Below are 16624 nucleotides of genomic sequence, written 5' to 3' on the forward strand. Positions count from 1 at the left end.
ACAAACGTCGTTAACCCTTTAGGTGTTCCACAAGAGTTATTGGCAAATAGAGATGAAATTTCAGAATTTAAATTTTTGGGCAAATATATATGGTACTGTACTGTATTTTACTTACACTGAACAGATCTATGCCTTTAGCATAGATCTGTTCAGCACTATGGACAGCAGGACGCCTGAGAAGGCGTCCTGTTGCCAAGGGAACCTTCCCCGTCTACCACAACTGAGCAGACGGGGAAGGAGAAGGAGGGGAGCTCCTTCCCTCTGTACCCCCATCCATCTGGGGGCGGCAAAGGCAATAAATAATATTTTTTGTTAGGATTTTGAAGCTCATATTTGAGCCTACAAAAATCAATTGTTTGTTTTTAATTTTGAACATTCATGATTTTTATTTCCATTTAAATGTCATAATTGCTCTTTTCTTATGTTGGCCTGCCATCTGCTGGCTAAAATAAGAATTGCAGTTATAATAACCTTAGTCTCTTCAATGAGACCTACGGCATTGAATTCAATTACAGATATCCTCATTGGCCGCAGAGGATGCTAGTAAGAAACCTTACTTGCCTGCATAGACATGTATTAGGACGGAGAACAAAAGGAATCTCTTAAAGGCTTCCATTTTGCATTCCATCTGGCCATTTCGTTATATTCCGTTATAAATGGAACCTATAATTATGGATGAGCAAATCGACTTCAGTTGAAACAACCAAAGTCGATTCGCAGAAAACTTTGTTCTAATTAGAATTTATTGGCTCCGATGAGCCGAAGTTATTGTTTTGCAAGGTCTCGCGGGACTAACTTCATAAATAAAATTGTACTGTAAAAAAACATTTCCCGAACTTGGATTTGGTTCCAAGGTACCACTTGCAATGAAACCCAAGTTTATGAAGTTATTGCGCAAAGTTTTGCGAGACTTCGCAAAGCAATAACTTCGGCTCATTTGAGCCAATACATTCTAATACTGTTCGGAGCTCCTGCTACACACACCCTTAGCCTCACTAGCATGTATTGTTTGGATTAGCAGATTTTTGAAAAAGTTTGGTTCATACCCGAATTGATTCAGGCAGAGACTCGTTGGCGCCAGTTTCCCTGGAAATTGATATACAACACCACCTAGTCTCCTAGGACCTAGGTATTTTTTTGAAAACATGTTACCTCTTTTGTGAATTTTGGCTTCTCCACCTCCCAACCCACTCATAAATGCAATGACACGAATAGTAAATCATGTCTGAGTGACATTGACATACATACAGTAGCTATGGGTAAACACATGTTTGATGGTGTTAACACACTGCACTGTGGCATGTGCTACGCTTTTTCATATTCCAAAGTTTCTAAAAATGGTACTGTATCGGAGGCAGATGGTGTTTAAAACACACACAGTGTAACGGAAAAGTTTGATTGTTGGGGTAATAAACATCCAAACATCATGCCTTGACGGGTTCAGAATGCCTGCCCATATAACATGCACAAGTGTAAATTGTCAGAAAAAAAAAAAAAAGTGTCTCAGTGAATGAGCCTACAAAAGTTCTCCCTTTTAATTAGCAGCAGCACAGTGTGAATGTGAAAAGGGCACAGTATTAGAAGCACATGGCTGGTGGTGGCAGGAAAAGCAGCATAGCATGGAACATACAAGACAGCAGATGTTATGGGTGGTAGCAGTAGAAGATGGTAGGTAGGACAGCAGTCAGTAACAGTGACAAGATGGGGCACTATCAGGAAGAGCAGACCTATTCATCAATCTCAGCCAGAGGAGTGTGAAAATCCTATAGATATGGGTTTGGGTGCCACCACTCCCACTGCGGCACTAAAAACTCTGAGACGACACTGGGGGCTGGACAAGAGAGAGCATACTGTGCCAATTCTGGCCACTGTTCCAGTCTGCCTGCCCAGAAATCCATGAGGTCAGAGAACAGGATATGCCCTGGAGAGAGCCCAGAGTCTACATAAGACTGATCCTGGGTGTTGATTTCCCTCAGCCTGGCATGGCACGTGGAAAAAGTGATCCATCGTGTTTAGGAGACTGAAATTGGTGCTGCTTGTGGTAGTATAAGGTGGGTGAGTCTGTGGAGGGAAGAGTGGAGCCTTCCTTTCAGACATGCTGGCAGCAGATGTCTGCTTGCCAAAAGCTGCAGCAAGCTGCATACACAGTGTTTCTGGCCATTTTGACTTGATAGTGAGTCTAAAAGCATGGCTATCCAGTAATCATCAGAATGCTTGATGTCAAATGATACGCCTGTCACTGCATAAACAAGCAAGCGTACAGCTAGCCATTCTGTCCAGCGTGCCCAAGGAGCCAGTTCTTTTTGGCTCCACCCCAACAATAAAATGATGGGTGTTGTGGCCAGTGCCATCATCATCATCCTCTTGCGCCTCAACCTCAGACTCCTCCTCCTCTTCCAGTGGCAGCTTCTCATTCTCATCCTCCTCAATGACCACTTCTCCTTGTGGGTCCCAAACAGCTGAAGGGCAGGCAGCAAGATGCGTTAGCTTTTCTTCTTCTACCGTCGTCCCCTGTTGCATGAGCTTCAGCCTCTATTATACGATAAATATGAAGGGGGTGAGCTCTCTGCTGCTGAGGGGGTCTGCTGAATGACAAAATTGTTCAGCTTTCCATTGCTAGTAAAGATGCTCTAGCATGTGCAATGTTAAATTCCAGCGAGTTGGAACATTGGATTAAATTATGTAGCTGCAGACCGTTCTGTCGCTGCATGTAACAATGGCTTGAATGTGACTATAGTCTCTTGGACATTGCTCGCACCTTGCTCAAGCCAGTGTACTTTTAAAAAAAGCTTTCCACGACTAGCTTGATCATGTGAGCCATGCAGGGAGCATGTGTTATTTCCACCAGATTCAGGGCGACCACAATGTTGTGCCCATTGTCACAGACGATATTATTAACGAACAAAAAATCCCGCAGGAGGTTACCACGCTAATTTTTGATAAACAGAAAATATTTAAATGGTCTCTTGGACCAGAAGCGTGTGTCTGCAACCTCTCTGATGATATAACTTAAACTAAATCTTATAATAATTCTTTATTGAAATCCTTAGATTACACAAATGTATAATATACACTTAGGGACAAACATTTAAAACTATCAGGTCTGGGTAGATTCCAAGGTGAATGAATCTGCTGCTGATGCGTGTTTCACATGTGCATTCATATCCTCCCCGGGGAGGATATGAATGCACATGTGAAACACGCATCAGCAGCAGATTCATTCACCTTGGAATCTACCCAGACCTGATAGTTTTAAATGTTTGTCCCTAAGTGTATATTATACATTTGTGTAATCTAAGGATTTCAATAAAGAATTATTATAAGATTTAGTTTAAGTCATTGTCGCAGACCACCCAGTCCAGGCTGATTAGCTCAGACGCAGCCTGGCAACACTTAACTCAACACGCGTGATAGGAAGGAGAGGGAGTGGGGGCAACACTGTGCCCTGCTGCTGTTTGGGTCTAAAGCTTGTCCATGGAGGGCAGATAAGTGCATGGTGTGGGAACCAGGCTGGTCCAATCTTGGGGGGAGCGGTCAAAAGGACCTTGCCTTGTTGGTGACCTCTCTGCAGCCATAAAAAGCATTGACCCAGTGAGCCATGGAAGATATGTATTGTCCTATCGTGAAAGTACAAGGCATGGATGGCTTTTTGGGAAAAATAATGGCACCTAGTTATCTTCCAGTGAGGCTGTGCACACACTATAAGCTCCGTAAAGACAGCAGACTCTACTAAACTGTACGGCAGACCCTGAACCCCCAGCAACTTGGCCAGGTGGAAATTTAGCTGGGGCACCAGCGGATTGCTGGGTGTGTAAAGTTGTTTAGTGGCCACAAATTGAATTATCAATGACTGACAACGAAGCAAAGGAGGAAGAGGAGGAGTCTGAGCTGGAGAAGCAGAAAGTTATGTTGAAATTTGAAAAATACTGTACTGCCAGTGGATGCAGCCTGGCTGCTGCAAGGGATACTGGTAGAAAGAGGAAACTCTTCTTGCAGTAGCTAGGTGCCACCTTTGTTTGTCAATGGGAATAGGTGATGCAGCATTATGTGGTTTGTGAAGATCTGGCTGTGGACTAAAGATTACTGGGCCAATAAACTTAGACTGGAATCCAATGCAAACTTTTTTCCAGCACTAAGCGCCGGTTATGTTGAGTTTTATTGTTGTGGTTTATCAGGTATATTCTTTTTCTGGTATTTTGAGGAGGGGCACCATGGGAACCACAGTCCATACTTACACATGCCATGCTCATACAGACCTCAGAGCCATGAAGTGAGATGTGCTGGCTGGACCTTAATAAGGCCACACATGATATTTGTAATTAGAGTAAAGCAATCATTCCATTAGCTTTGTTAGTGTCTTGAAGGCCTCAAGTAATTGTTCCGGCCTCAGGGAAATACATCCATCAATGCAGTTAGCATTGGGGGAAGTGTTCCCAGGTGGAGAAGCTCAAACCTGGGGTCTGCATTGGGGTACATAGGACACTGACTAGGGGATGAGGTGGTTGTTGCTGGCTGGATCCATGCGCTTCGGTAGTGGTGTCTATGGTCTGGATGAAAATCAGCTGTGACTGCGAAATATACTGGCGGGTAATACTAACTACCCGTGGGCTAAATTAAGTTGGAAGACAGTGGGTAGAGCCTGGTACGGGGCAGTGGAACTATAGGTCCCAGCCTGGGATATCATGGACTGGGTCTTGGAGGGTGTCCGCCCAAGTGTCAAGGGGTGCAGCTTGTCTGGACAATATACCTGCATTTGCTGTATAACTGTGGATGAAAGAATAAAGATAGTTGCATCGTTATGCTGCCTACATGATTTTCAAGACCCACAACTAGGGATGAGTAGTATCTGTGCCACTTCCAGATTTGGGCCTAATGTCTTCTGTGAGTTCAAATATGCAAATTCATAAAAAAGATTTCTCAAGTATAAAAAACTACTAACCTACTATGTCTCAAGTTACTGAGATGAACCCCCCTTCCCCCCACACCAACACTTGAACAGTCTGGAGATGCCCTGACACAGATTTTGTACTAGTATTTCATATGTTTTCACTCAGATTTAAAACGCTACCGCCTGAATTGTAAGATACACGTTGCACATGTATTTTTATATTTTTACAAACCCCCCCAAAAAAGAAAAAAATAGAACTGGCTTTAGATGCATCGACACAGATTTCAACCTAGTATTTCACGTTTTTCACAAGATTTTAAATGCTACCCTTCGTATTGTTCGATACACGTTGCACACATTACTATATCGCTATATTTGTTCATCAATATTTAGTCATATAGGCGTATCATTGCCAGGAGCTTTCCTATCCTTTACGGATCTTAATGCATTTTCCAGTTCTTCTAACGCAATGTCTCCATCTGGATTTTTTTTTCAACCCCCCTAAGCTTCTTAAATGTCATCTTAATCAAATATCTCTGGAACCCGAACATTTTCGTAAAAGTCCGGGTTCGAGTTCGGTGTTAGTCGCTTTCTTGGCGCTTTTTGAAAGGCTGCAAAGCAGCCAAATCAACAAGCGTCATACTACTTGCCCCAAGAGGCCGTCACAGCCATGCCTACTATTGGCATGGCTGTGATTGGCCAGTGCAGCATGTGACCCAGCCTCTAAGCTGGAGTCACGTAGCGCCGCACGTCACTCTGCTCAGTGTAGGGAGAGGTTGCAGCTGCGACGTTAGGGCGAGATTAGGCAGTGATTAACTCCTCCAAAAGACTTCATTCAGTGATCGATCTGCAGCTGTGGATCATTGAACTGCTGCTATTCAATTGTTCACTGTTTTTAGACTGCCCAGAGCGTTTTTCATTCACTTTTTTCTGGGGTGATCGGCAGCCACTTTGTGTCTTGTGGTGCGCCAGCACAAGCTGCCACCAAGTACATTTAACCCTCAATGGTGTGGTTATTTTTTGGCTATATCCAACATCAGGGTGAAGCTGTCACACCAAGTGCATTTAAGCATCAATAGTGTGGTTATTTTTTGGCCATAAACTACATCAGGGGGCAAGCTGTCACCAAGTGCATTTAACCCTCAATAGTGTGGTTGTTTTTTGGCTATATCCTACATCAGGGTGAAGCTGTCACACCAAGTGCATTTAAGCATCAATAGTGTGGTTATTTTTTGGCCATATACTACATCAGGGGCAAGCTGTCACCAAGTGCATTTAACCCTCAATAGTGTGGTTGTGTTTTGGCTATATCCTACATCAGGGTGAAGCTGTCACACCAAGTGCATTTAACCATCAATAGTGTGGTTATTTTTTGACCATATCCCAGTCTAATTCTGTCTGTAAACGTATACCTGTCACCCAGCGCCTAAATAATAGGCCTGAAATTTATATTCATCCAAATCTGTCATTATTGCTGTAGCTGGTCAAGTTAGTGTCCGTCAGAACAGTTTTTGTTCTGGGTTGAAATACAATTCCCAATTTAGCAATTTCCTAATTTAGTGGTTTCTGCTGTATCAGACCTACTTTAAATCTATCCCTAAAAGAGTATTTAAGATTCAAGGTGCACATAGGGTCATTCTCAATAACGTCACACACACGCTACTGTGCATTTCCAAGTCTAATTCTGTCTGTAAACGTATACCTTTCACCCAGCGCCTAAATACTAGGCCTCAAATTTATATTCAGCTAAATCTGTTGTTACTGCTGTGCCTTTATTAGTGTAATACGGTACCTAAATAGATAGCCAGATAGTGTTAGGTGTCTGTAAAAAAAAGGCCTGAATTTGAATTCAATACATTGGGCCAAATATTTTTCTTATTGTGGTGAACGGTAACAATGAGGAAAACATCTAGTAAGGGACGCGGACATGGTCGTGGTGGTGTTAGTGGACCCTCTGGTGCTGGGAGAGGACGTGGCCGTTCTGCCACAGCCACACGTCCTAGCGTACCAACTACCTCAGGTCCCAGTAGCCGCCATAATTTACAGCGATATTTGGTGGGGCCCAATGCCGTTCTAAGGATGGTAAGGCCTGAGCAGGTACAGGCATTAGTCAATTGGGTGGCCGACAGTGGATCCAGCACGTTCACATTATCTCCCACCCAGTCTTCTGCAGAAAGCGCACAGATGGCGCCTGAAAACCAAGCCCATCAGTCTGTCACATCACCCCCATGCATACCAGGAAAACTGAGCCTCAAGTTATGCAGCAGTCTCTTATGCTGTTTGAAGACTCCGCTGGCAGGGTTTCCCAAGGGCATCCACCTAGCCCTTCCCGAGCGGTGGAAGACATAGAATGCACTGACGCACAACCACTTATGTTTCCTGATGAGGACATCGGAATACCTCAGCACGTCTCTGATGACGAAACACAGGTGCCAACTGCTGCGTCTTTCTGCAGTGTACAGACTGAACAGGAGGTCAGGGATCAAGACTGGGTGGAAGACGATGCAGGGGACGATGAGGTCCTAGACCCCACATGGAATGAAGGTCGTGCCACTGACTTTCACAGTTCCGAGGAAGAGGCAGTGGTAAGACCGAGCCAAGAGTGTAGCAAAAGAGCGAGCAATGAGCAAAAGCAGAACACCCGCCGCCAAGAGACTCCGCCTGCTACTGACCGCCGCCATCTGGGACCGAGCACCCCAAAGGCAGCTTCAAGGAGTTCCCTGGCATGGCACTTCTTCAAACAATGAGCTGACGACAAGACCCGAGTGGTTTGCACGCTGTGCCATCAGAGCCTGAAGCGAGGCATTAACATTCTGAACCTTAGCACAACCTGCATGACCAGGCACCTGCATGCAAAGCATGAACTGCAGTGGAGTAAACACCTTAAAAACAAGGAAGTCACTCAGGCTCCCCCTGCTACCTCTTCTGCTGCTGCCGCCTCGGCCTCTTCTGCTGCTGCCGCCTCGGCCTCTTGAGTAACGTTGGCACCTGCTGCCCAGCAAACAGGGGATGTACCACCAACACCACCACCTCCGTCACCAAGCATCTCAACCATGTCCCACGGCAGCGTTCAGCTCTCCATCTCACAAACATTTGAGAGAAAGCGTAAACTCCCACCTAGCCACCCTCGATCCCTGGCCCTGAATGCCAGCATTTCTAAACTACTGGCCTATGAAATGCTGTCATTTAGGCTGGTGGACACAGACAGCTTCAAACAGCTCATGTCGCTTGCTGTCCCACAGTATGTTGTTCCCACCAGGCACTACTTCTCCAAGAGAGCCGTGCCCTCCCTGCACAACCAAGTATCCGATAAAATCAAGTGTGCACTGCGCAACGCCATCTGTGGCAAGGTCCACCTGACCACAGATACGTGGACCAGTAAGCACGGCCAGGGACGCTATATCTCCCTAACTGCACACTGGGTAAATGTAGTGGCGGCTGGGCCCCAGGCGGAGAGGTGTTTGGCGCACGTCCTTCCGCCGCCAAGGATCGCAGGGCAACATTCTTTGCCTCTTGTTGCCACCTCCTCCTACTCAGCTTCCTCCTCCTCTTCTTCCACCTGCTCATCCAGTCAGCCACACACCTTCACCACCAACTTCAGCACAGCCTGGGGTAAACGTCAGCAGACCTTTCTGAAACTCATATGTTTGAGAACAGACCGACGAGTGGTTGAGCCTCAAGCCCGGCCTGGTGGTGTGCGATAATGGGCAAAATCTCGTTGCAGCTCTGGGACTAGCCGGTTTGACACACATCCCTTGCCTGGCGCATGTGCTGAATTTGGTGGTGCAGAAGTTCATTCACAACTACCCCATCATGTCAGAGCTGCTGCATAAAGTGCGGGCCGTCTGTTCGCGCTTCCGGCGTTCACATCCTGCCGCTGCAAGCCTGTCTGCGCTACAGCGTAACTTCGGCCTTCCCGCTCACCGCCTCATATGCGACTTGCCCACCAGGTGGAACTCCACCTTGCACATGCTGGACAGACTGTGGGAGCAGCAGCAGGCCATAGTGGAGTTTCAGCTGCAGCACGCACAGGTCAGTCGCACTGCGGAACAGCACCACTTCACCACCAATGACTGGGCCTCCATGCGAGACCTGTGTGCCCTGTTTCGAGTATTCCACCAACATGGCCAGTGGCGATGACGCCTTTATCAGCGTTACAATACCACTTCTATGTCTCCTTGAGAAAACGACGGAGGAGGAGGACGAGGACGAAGTCATTTTTAGCACTTTCAAGCCAGTCTCTTAGAAGTGACTCAGAGGGAGGTTTTTTGCAACAACAGAGGCCAGGTACAAATGTGGCCAGCCAGGGCCCACGACTGGAGGACGAGGAGGAGGTGGAGGAGGAAGCATGGTCACAGCGGGGTGGCACCCAACACCGCTCGGGCCCATCACTGGTGCGTGGCTGGGGGGGGGGGGGGGACGCAGGACGATGATGATACGCCTCCCACAGAGGACAGCTTGTCCTTACCTCTGGGCAGCCTGGCACACATGAGCGACTACATGCTGCAGTGCCTGCGCAACGACAGCAGAGTTGCCCACATTTTAACGTGTGCAGAATACTGGGTTGCCACCATGCTGGATCCACGGTACAAAGACAATGTGCCCACCTTACTTCCTGCACTGGAGCGTGATAGGAAGATGCGCGTGTACAAGCGCACGTTGGTAGACGCGCTACTGAGAGAATTCCCAAATGTCACAGGGGAACAAGTGGAAGCCCAAGGCCAAGGCAGAGGAGGAGCAAGAGGTCGCCAAGGCAGCTGTGTCATGGCCAGCTCCTCTGAGGGCAGGGTTAGCATGGCAGAGATGTGGAAAAGTTTTGTCAACATGCCACAGCTAACCACCACCACCTGATACGCAACGTGTTAGCATAAGGCAACATTTCACTAACATGGTGGAACAGTACGAGTGCACACCACTCCACGTACTGACTGATGGTTCGGCCCCATTCAACTTCTGGGTCTCTAAATTGTCCACGTGGCCAGAGCTAGCCTTTTATGCCTTGGAGGTGCTGGCCTGCCTGGCGGCCAGCGTTTTGTCTGAACGTGTATTCAGCACGGCAGGGTGCGTCATTACAGACAAACGCAGCCGCCTGTCTACAGCCAATGTGGACAAGCTGACGTACATAAAAATGAACCAGGCATGGATCCCACAGGACCTGTCCATCACTTGTGCAGATTAGACATTAACTACATCCCCTTAACCATATATTATTGTACTCCAGGGCACTTCCTCATTCAATCCTATTTTTATTTTCATTTTACCATTATATTGCGGGGCAACCCAAAGTTTAATGAACCTCTCCTCTGTCTGGGTGCCGGGGCCTAAATATATGACAATGGACTGTTACAGTGGTGGGTGACGTGAAGCATGATTCTCTGCTATGATATGAAGACTGATTCTCTGCTGACATGAAGCCAGATTCTCTGTTACGGGACCTCTCTCCTCTGCCTGGGTGCCAGGGCCTAAATATATGACAATGGACTGTTGCAGTGGTGGCTGACGTGAAGCATGATTCTCTGCTATCACATGCAGACTGATTATCTGCTGACGTGAAGCCAGATTCTCTGCTATGGGACCTTTCTCCAATTGATATTGGTTAATTTTTATTTATTTTATTTTTATTCATTTCCCTATCCACATTTGTTTGCAGGGGATTTACCTACACGTTGCTGCCTTTTGCAGCCCTCTAGCCCTTTCCTGGGCTGTTTTACAGCCCTTTTAGTGTCGAAAAGTTCGGGTCCCCATTGACTTCAATGGGGTTCGGGACGAAGTTCGGGTCGGGTTCGGATCCCGAACATTTCCGGGAAGTTCGGCCGAACTTCTCGAACCCGAACATCCAGGTGTTCGCTCAACTCTATCCCTGTCTATTTTGTATTGCATTTATCATTGAGTTATTTTTTTTATTTTCAAATTATATTTGCTAACATCCTGCCTGAAAAAACATAGAAGCCCAGACTTTTTTCAAGCTGGTGGCCCCTCACATTTTTTGCACTGTTTCCCATGTATCTACTGTATTTATCGCTTTTTAAGATGCACCTAGTTTTTGAGGAGGAAAATAAGAAGAAAAAAAAAAAAAAGTGTGTACTTTTGGTAGGTTTTGAACTAATGGTGGTCTATGGATGACACTATTATGGAGGGGACCTGTGGATGACACTTATGGAGGGGACCTGTGTAAGACGCACTGTTTTGGGGGCATCTTTGGATGATGCATTGTTATGGGGGAGCTGTAGATGAGACTGTTATGGGGGGGGGGGAGCTGTAGATGAGACTGTTATGGGGGGGGGGGGATCTGTGGATGGCGCATTGTTATGGGGGCATCTGTGGATGGCGCATTGTTATGGGGGCATCTGTGGATGGCGCATTGTTATGGGGGCATCTGTGGATGGCGCATTGTTATGGGGGCATCTGTGGATGGCGCATTGTTATGGGGGCATCTGTGGATGGCGCATTGTTATGGGGGCATCTGTGGATGGCGCATTGTTATGGGGGCATCTGTGGATGGCGCATTGTTATGGGGGCATCTGTGGATGGCGCATTGTTATGGGGGCATCTGTGGATGGCGCATTGTTATGGGGGCTCTGTGGATGGCGCATTGTTATGGGGGCTCTGTGGATGGCGCATTGTTAAGGTGGCTCTGTGGAAGGCGCAGTGTTATGGGGGCTCTGTGGATGGCGCATTGTTATGGGGGCTCTGTGGATGGCGCATTGTTATGGGGGATCTGTGGATGGCGCATTGTTATGGGGGATCTGTGGATGGCGCATTGTTATGGGGGATCTGTGGAATGTCCTCCTGTACTGTATGCTGTATACTATTGTGTATTATATATGTAGTACACGTCAGTCACTGTTCATCAGCAGTTGCCGGCCTCCAGCCCCTCCTCCCACTCCGCGTGATAGAGGTAAACGGTTACTGGTACATAAATTGCAGCAGAATGAATTCGAAATAAAATAGACGTGAACTGAAATGAATCTCTCTCTGCTGGAGGCAAAACAATGTCCTCAACCTCTGATATGCTCACCAGGTCATCTCTTATAAAGCTCAGGTCAGATTGTACAGTTCCAATTTGTATGGCTACATTTCCCATTGTACCCTTCAACCTGGTTAGGCCTCTTTCACACGAGCGTGACGGATTAGGTCCGGATGCCTTCAGGGAAACTCGCACCATTTTGCAAGCAAGTTCAGCCAGTTTTGTCTGCGATTGCGTTTAGTTTTCTCCATGCTGGTGCAATGTGTTTTGATGTGTTTCTCTGATAAAGAACTGAAGGTTTACAAACAACATCTTTTAACAACCATCAGTGAAAAGCACATTGCATCGGCACTTGCATCCGGATCGAATGCGTTCTTTCATTGAAGCCCCATTCACTTCTATGTTGCCAGGGCTACGCAGAATACAGAACATGCTGCGTTCTTCAAGCAACGCAGAAAGGATGCGTGAAAAAAACGCTCATGTAAACCGACCCATGGAAATGAATGGGTCAGGATTCACTGCGGGTGCTATGCATTCACTATGCATGGGGGTCTCCTTTCCTCATTCACCACATTTTGCCAAAGTTTAGGGGTTTGAGGTGGAGTAGCTGCTGACATATATTTAGTCATTTCATTATTTTTATTTCATTAGACTCCAGACCAGCCCCAGACCTCCTAGCATTAGCCCCTTATTCCTCTTTTTTCTTTGGAGGTATCTCAGCTAGTTAATTCAGTATTAAATCAATATTAAATCACAGTGAGCTTTTTTTCTCCCCCCCCCCCCTTTCTTGCCATTTCTGTTCATCTTTAGCCTTTAGTTTTATATATAGGTTAAGTATTCAGAGTTAGTGTATTAGCTTATTAACAGGGTTATCCGGGTCTATAAAAATAAAAAATATATATCACTACAGTGGCTTATAATATGACAGACTAGCTGAGTACCTGTAAACATGTTTTGATCAAGTAGAACTTTTCTCCCATGCAGCCTCCACTTCCTGCTCCATCTCATCCTAGCTGTGGGAGTGTCAGTTGTGATGAAGCATCCACCCAGTGCCCCTCCTAGCAGTGCTGTTCCACGCCCCCTACTCCTCTTTTTCTTGTTACTCCCACCTACTACACCAACTCAGCCTAGTACTCCAGGGAGCATTCTCAGTTTGTTTTTATGTGCAGGACTATAAACTTCCTCATTTATACTCTCTGTAGCTATTTTTTTCCACCTCAATCACTCCTGCCCCCAGCCCCATCATACAGTCTCATGTACATCACATCTCCACCCAGCCCCTTCATACAGTCCCATGTACATCGAATCTTCATCCCAGCCTCCATAATACAGTCCCATTTACATCACATTTGCCCCTAGCCCCATCATACAGTCCCATGTACATCACATCTTCATCCCAGCCTCCATCATACAGTCCCATGTACATCACACCTGCCCCAGCCCCATCATACAGTCCCATGTACATCACATATCCTACCAGCCCCATCATAAAGTTAAATGAACATCACATCTCCCCACAGCCCCATCATACAGTCCCATGTGCATCACATCTCCCTCCTACATATACAGCACTAACCTGCAAGGACCCACTGCTCTCTGATGCAGTCTTTTTCAAACTGTGAGGCTCTAATTGGATAATGACCTCCCCTTTCCTCCTTTATCTGTGTGCCTGCACCACAAGCAGGCACTGTCAGAGATAAAAGCTCTCAACTCTCGTGAGGTAAGCCAGCCATATCTGTGCAGTCAGACAGCCACAGACTCACTGCAGGGTCCTCTGCCTTGCCGGAGGGGGCAGGGCTGAAACACTGCTGAATGGCACTAGGAGCAGAGATGAAGGGAGGCAGGGTATGAATGTGTCTCACTGCTGACTGACACGTTCATTATGGGTGGGAATCAGGAGCCCAGAACAAGTGCACAATGAAGGGGAGGTGTTCTAGGAGAGACTGTACCATGTGACCAGGCAGGGGATTTCAAGCCCTGCACAAAACTGTTACTAAATGTCAATTATAAACTTGCAGCACCTGCCAAGGGGGGGGGGGGGGGAGGATTAAATATAATAGTTTAATCTCAGAAAACCCCTTTAATTATATGCTGTGTGTTTTTTCTGATGTCATTAGAAGTTAGTGAATCCACGCTGCTCCACTCCAGCATGTTCAGTTTGCTTGGCATATTCAGCTCATCAGCTCATCATCCAGGGGTAAGCACACATTCACACTGTATGCTCCAGGCTCCTCTTTTCTCCACTTCATAAGTTGACCTCACAGGAGACGTGGAGACCTCCACTGCTCCACCAACTCCAAGCCACCACTCCAATTAGGCTGGACAGACACTACAGAGGGAGCAGCTAACAGCAAATCTGCTCCTGCTCCAAACGCTCTGGTGACCATCACATTAGCCTCCAGCTTGGCCCTCTCAGTATTTCAGATTGGCTGGTGGGGAGGGCTTTGGGTGGTTGGAGCTAAGCGTCCCTCATCAAATGCTCCTCATGCTTCCCTACAGCTGCAACTTGAGTTTTTATTGAACTCGGACAACTTTTTAAGCCTTGTCATAACAACCAATTTGAAGACCAATTTTTTTTTCTTGAGGCCATGCCCTCTGTCAGTAGCAATCATGGCATCTGTGAGGCCAACTTATGAACATAGTTATTTCCAGTATCAGACATTACCCACGGGTGTTAGCTGTGTGACCCTGCCATCTCCCGCCGGCTATAGCACCAACTCAGCTTCTGAGCCGGTGCCATCCTTGAAGTATACCTAAACTTTGAATATAGCTAATTAAACCCTTTAAAATGTCATAAAATAAATGTTAGTTTTAGGGACCCATCTGCAGAAGCCAGCTTAACGACTGGTAGATGGGCCCGACACACGTTTGATCAAAAATGTGCGCAAAGAGCTTCTATTTTTTCTTTTATAGTAGGTATAATACCATTTTAAAGAGGACCTTTCACCACATTTTATTATTTGTACTTGCGTGGTACCCCCCCCCCCCCCCCCCCCGCTGATGCTGCCACCCTGCCTGTTTTGTTAAAATAGCGCTCCTACAGCGTGCTGTGCTCCCCAGTATTTTCCCCACTCAGTATGCAAATACTGAGCATCGGAGCAACAGGGAGGAGATGCAGTCTCTCTGTGGGCATCTCCTTCTCCCCTGGCTGTAGCGCTGTCCAATCGCATCGGAGAGTGTCACAGCCAGGGAAGTTTTTTCTATCAGGCTGTGACGCGCTGCGATTGGACAGCGCTACAGCCAGGGAGGAAGGAGACACCCACAGAGAAAGACTGCATCTCATCCCCATTGCCCCTGAGTGGGGAAAATTCTGGGGGGGGGGGCACAGCGTGGCGTATGAGTGCCATTTTAACAAAGCAGGCAGCAACAGCATGGGTTACCATGCAAGTACAGGTACTCATCTAAATTAATAAAATCCAGTGAAAGGTCCTCTTAGTTAGAATGATCCTTATTTCTCAGTCTTATTGTTTGTATGTGAAATATTGTGCTGTCATACCTTTTTTGTTTGCTTCCTGCATGTTAGATTTATAGATATGCATCTGCGATTATGTGCTAGTCTAAATTTTCTTGTAGTTTCTTACGGAATAGGTACCAGAGGTTCAGGTGCCTACAGTGCTTCGGAATCCGTACACTTACACCGCTGTCGTGTCAGCAGTGTACGGGTGTATAGATTCCACTGTGGGCAGACATCACTGCTTCTGCCTGTACCAGCACCGCTCTGTTAAAGCCTGATATAGTACATCCGATGTGCTATGCCATGCTATGGTGAAGCTGGTGCAGGCAGGAGCAGCCATGTGCTATGCAGAGCTCCTGGTTGCAATTGCTCTGCTAAAAGCCTCACATACAGCAGAAGTACATGTTAAACTTATCATGTTGAACCTATCACAGAATCATTATAAATTTTCTCAGTATTAAAAAAGTGCATATCCACATTTACCTGTACATTCAGCAAGTCTATTTCCACCAACATACTGAGATGTCCATGAAAACCCAGTTTGTCGTCCACATATTTCATACAACCTACTTCTCCTTAAAAATGAAAAATCATAGCCCTACAAACAAGGACAAGGCGTTGTTTTAGTTAGTATTCGTGATATATTACTATATAAAACATAATCATACACAAATACAGTTTAGTCAGACATTCTTGCTATTGCACCCATGTATTTGAGTATGTTTTCCTTGAAACGGAGAGATTTATCAAAACTGGTATAAAAAGAAAACTGGCTTAGTTGCCCATAGCAATCAGTCAATCAGATTCCACCTCTCATTTTTCAAAAGGAGCTCTGAAAAATTAAAGGTGGAATCTGATTGGTTGCCATAGACATTTAAGCCAGTTTTCCTTTACAAATTTTGATAAATCTTCCCCTGTATCTTTTGAAACATCTAGGTTATAAACACATCCAAGTCATCCATTTCTGCCTAACTCGTATGTGTCAGTCGAATAGTCAAATGCAGCAGTATGCTTATGTAGTAGAATATTTCTGCCAATATTTCTGATAGATAGATATATATCTAATACTTCTTGGCCTATATGTTGAATGTTCCCACTAAACAGATTTGGAATATAGCCTTATCAGTTTATACTAAATGTCTATAACATTGTATAAAATGTGAGAATGAATACCTGATCACACATTGGTTTGCAGAAGTAAGCGTTATCTAAGTAAGCACACACCAAACCCCCGTTTGTTGGCACTAGCGGCATAGTGCAGTTAGTTGTCCTCACAGTTTTGTCATAAACTTTAGACAAAAAAAATGAAGTATTT

At 46.1% G+C, this 16624-nt stretch overlaps 1 protein-coding gene across 1 annotated transcript in view; it reads right to left on the bottom strand.

Moving 5' to 3' along the window:
* Positions 1-16624, bottom strand: part of LOC122924243 — a 59095-nt gene that overhangs the window by 23399 nt on the left and 19072 nt on the right. The window contains exons 4-5 of the mRNA XM_044275176.1: positions 16483-16598; positions 15793-15907 (exon numbers count right to left, since the gene is read on the bottom strand). Of these exons, the coding sequence (XP_044131111.1) occupies positions 15793-15907; positions 16483-16598 (231 nt within the window). The remainder of the gene's footprint in view (positions 1-15792; positions 15908-16482; positions 16599-16624) is intronic.

Source organism: Bufo gargarizans, unplaced genomic scaffold (assembly GCF_014858855.1).
Source record: "Bufo gargarizans isolate SCDJY-AF-19 unplaced genomic scaffold, ASM1485885v1 original_scaffold_926_pilon, whole genome shotgun sequence".
NCBI classification, from domain to species: Eukaryota; Metazoa; Chordata; class Amphibia; order Anura; family Bufonidae; genus Bufo; species Bufo gargarizans.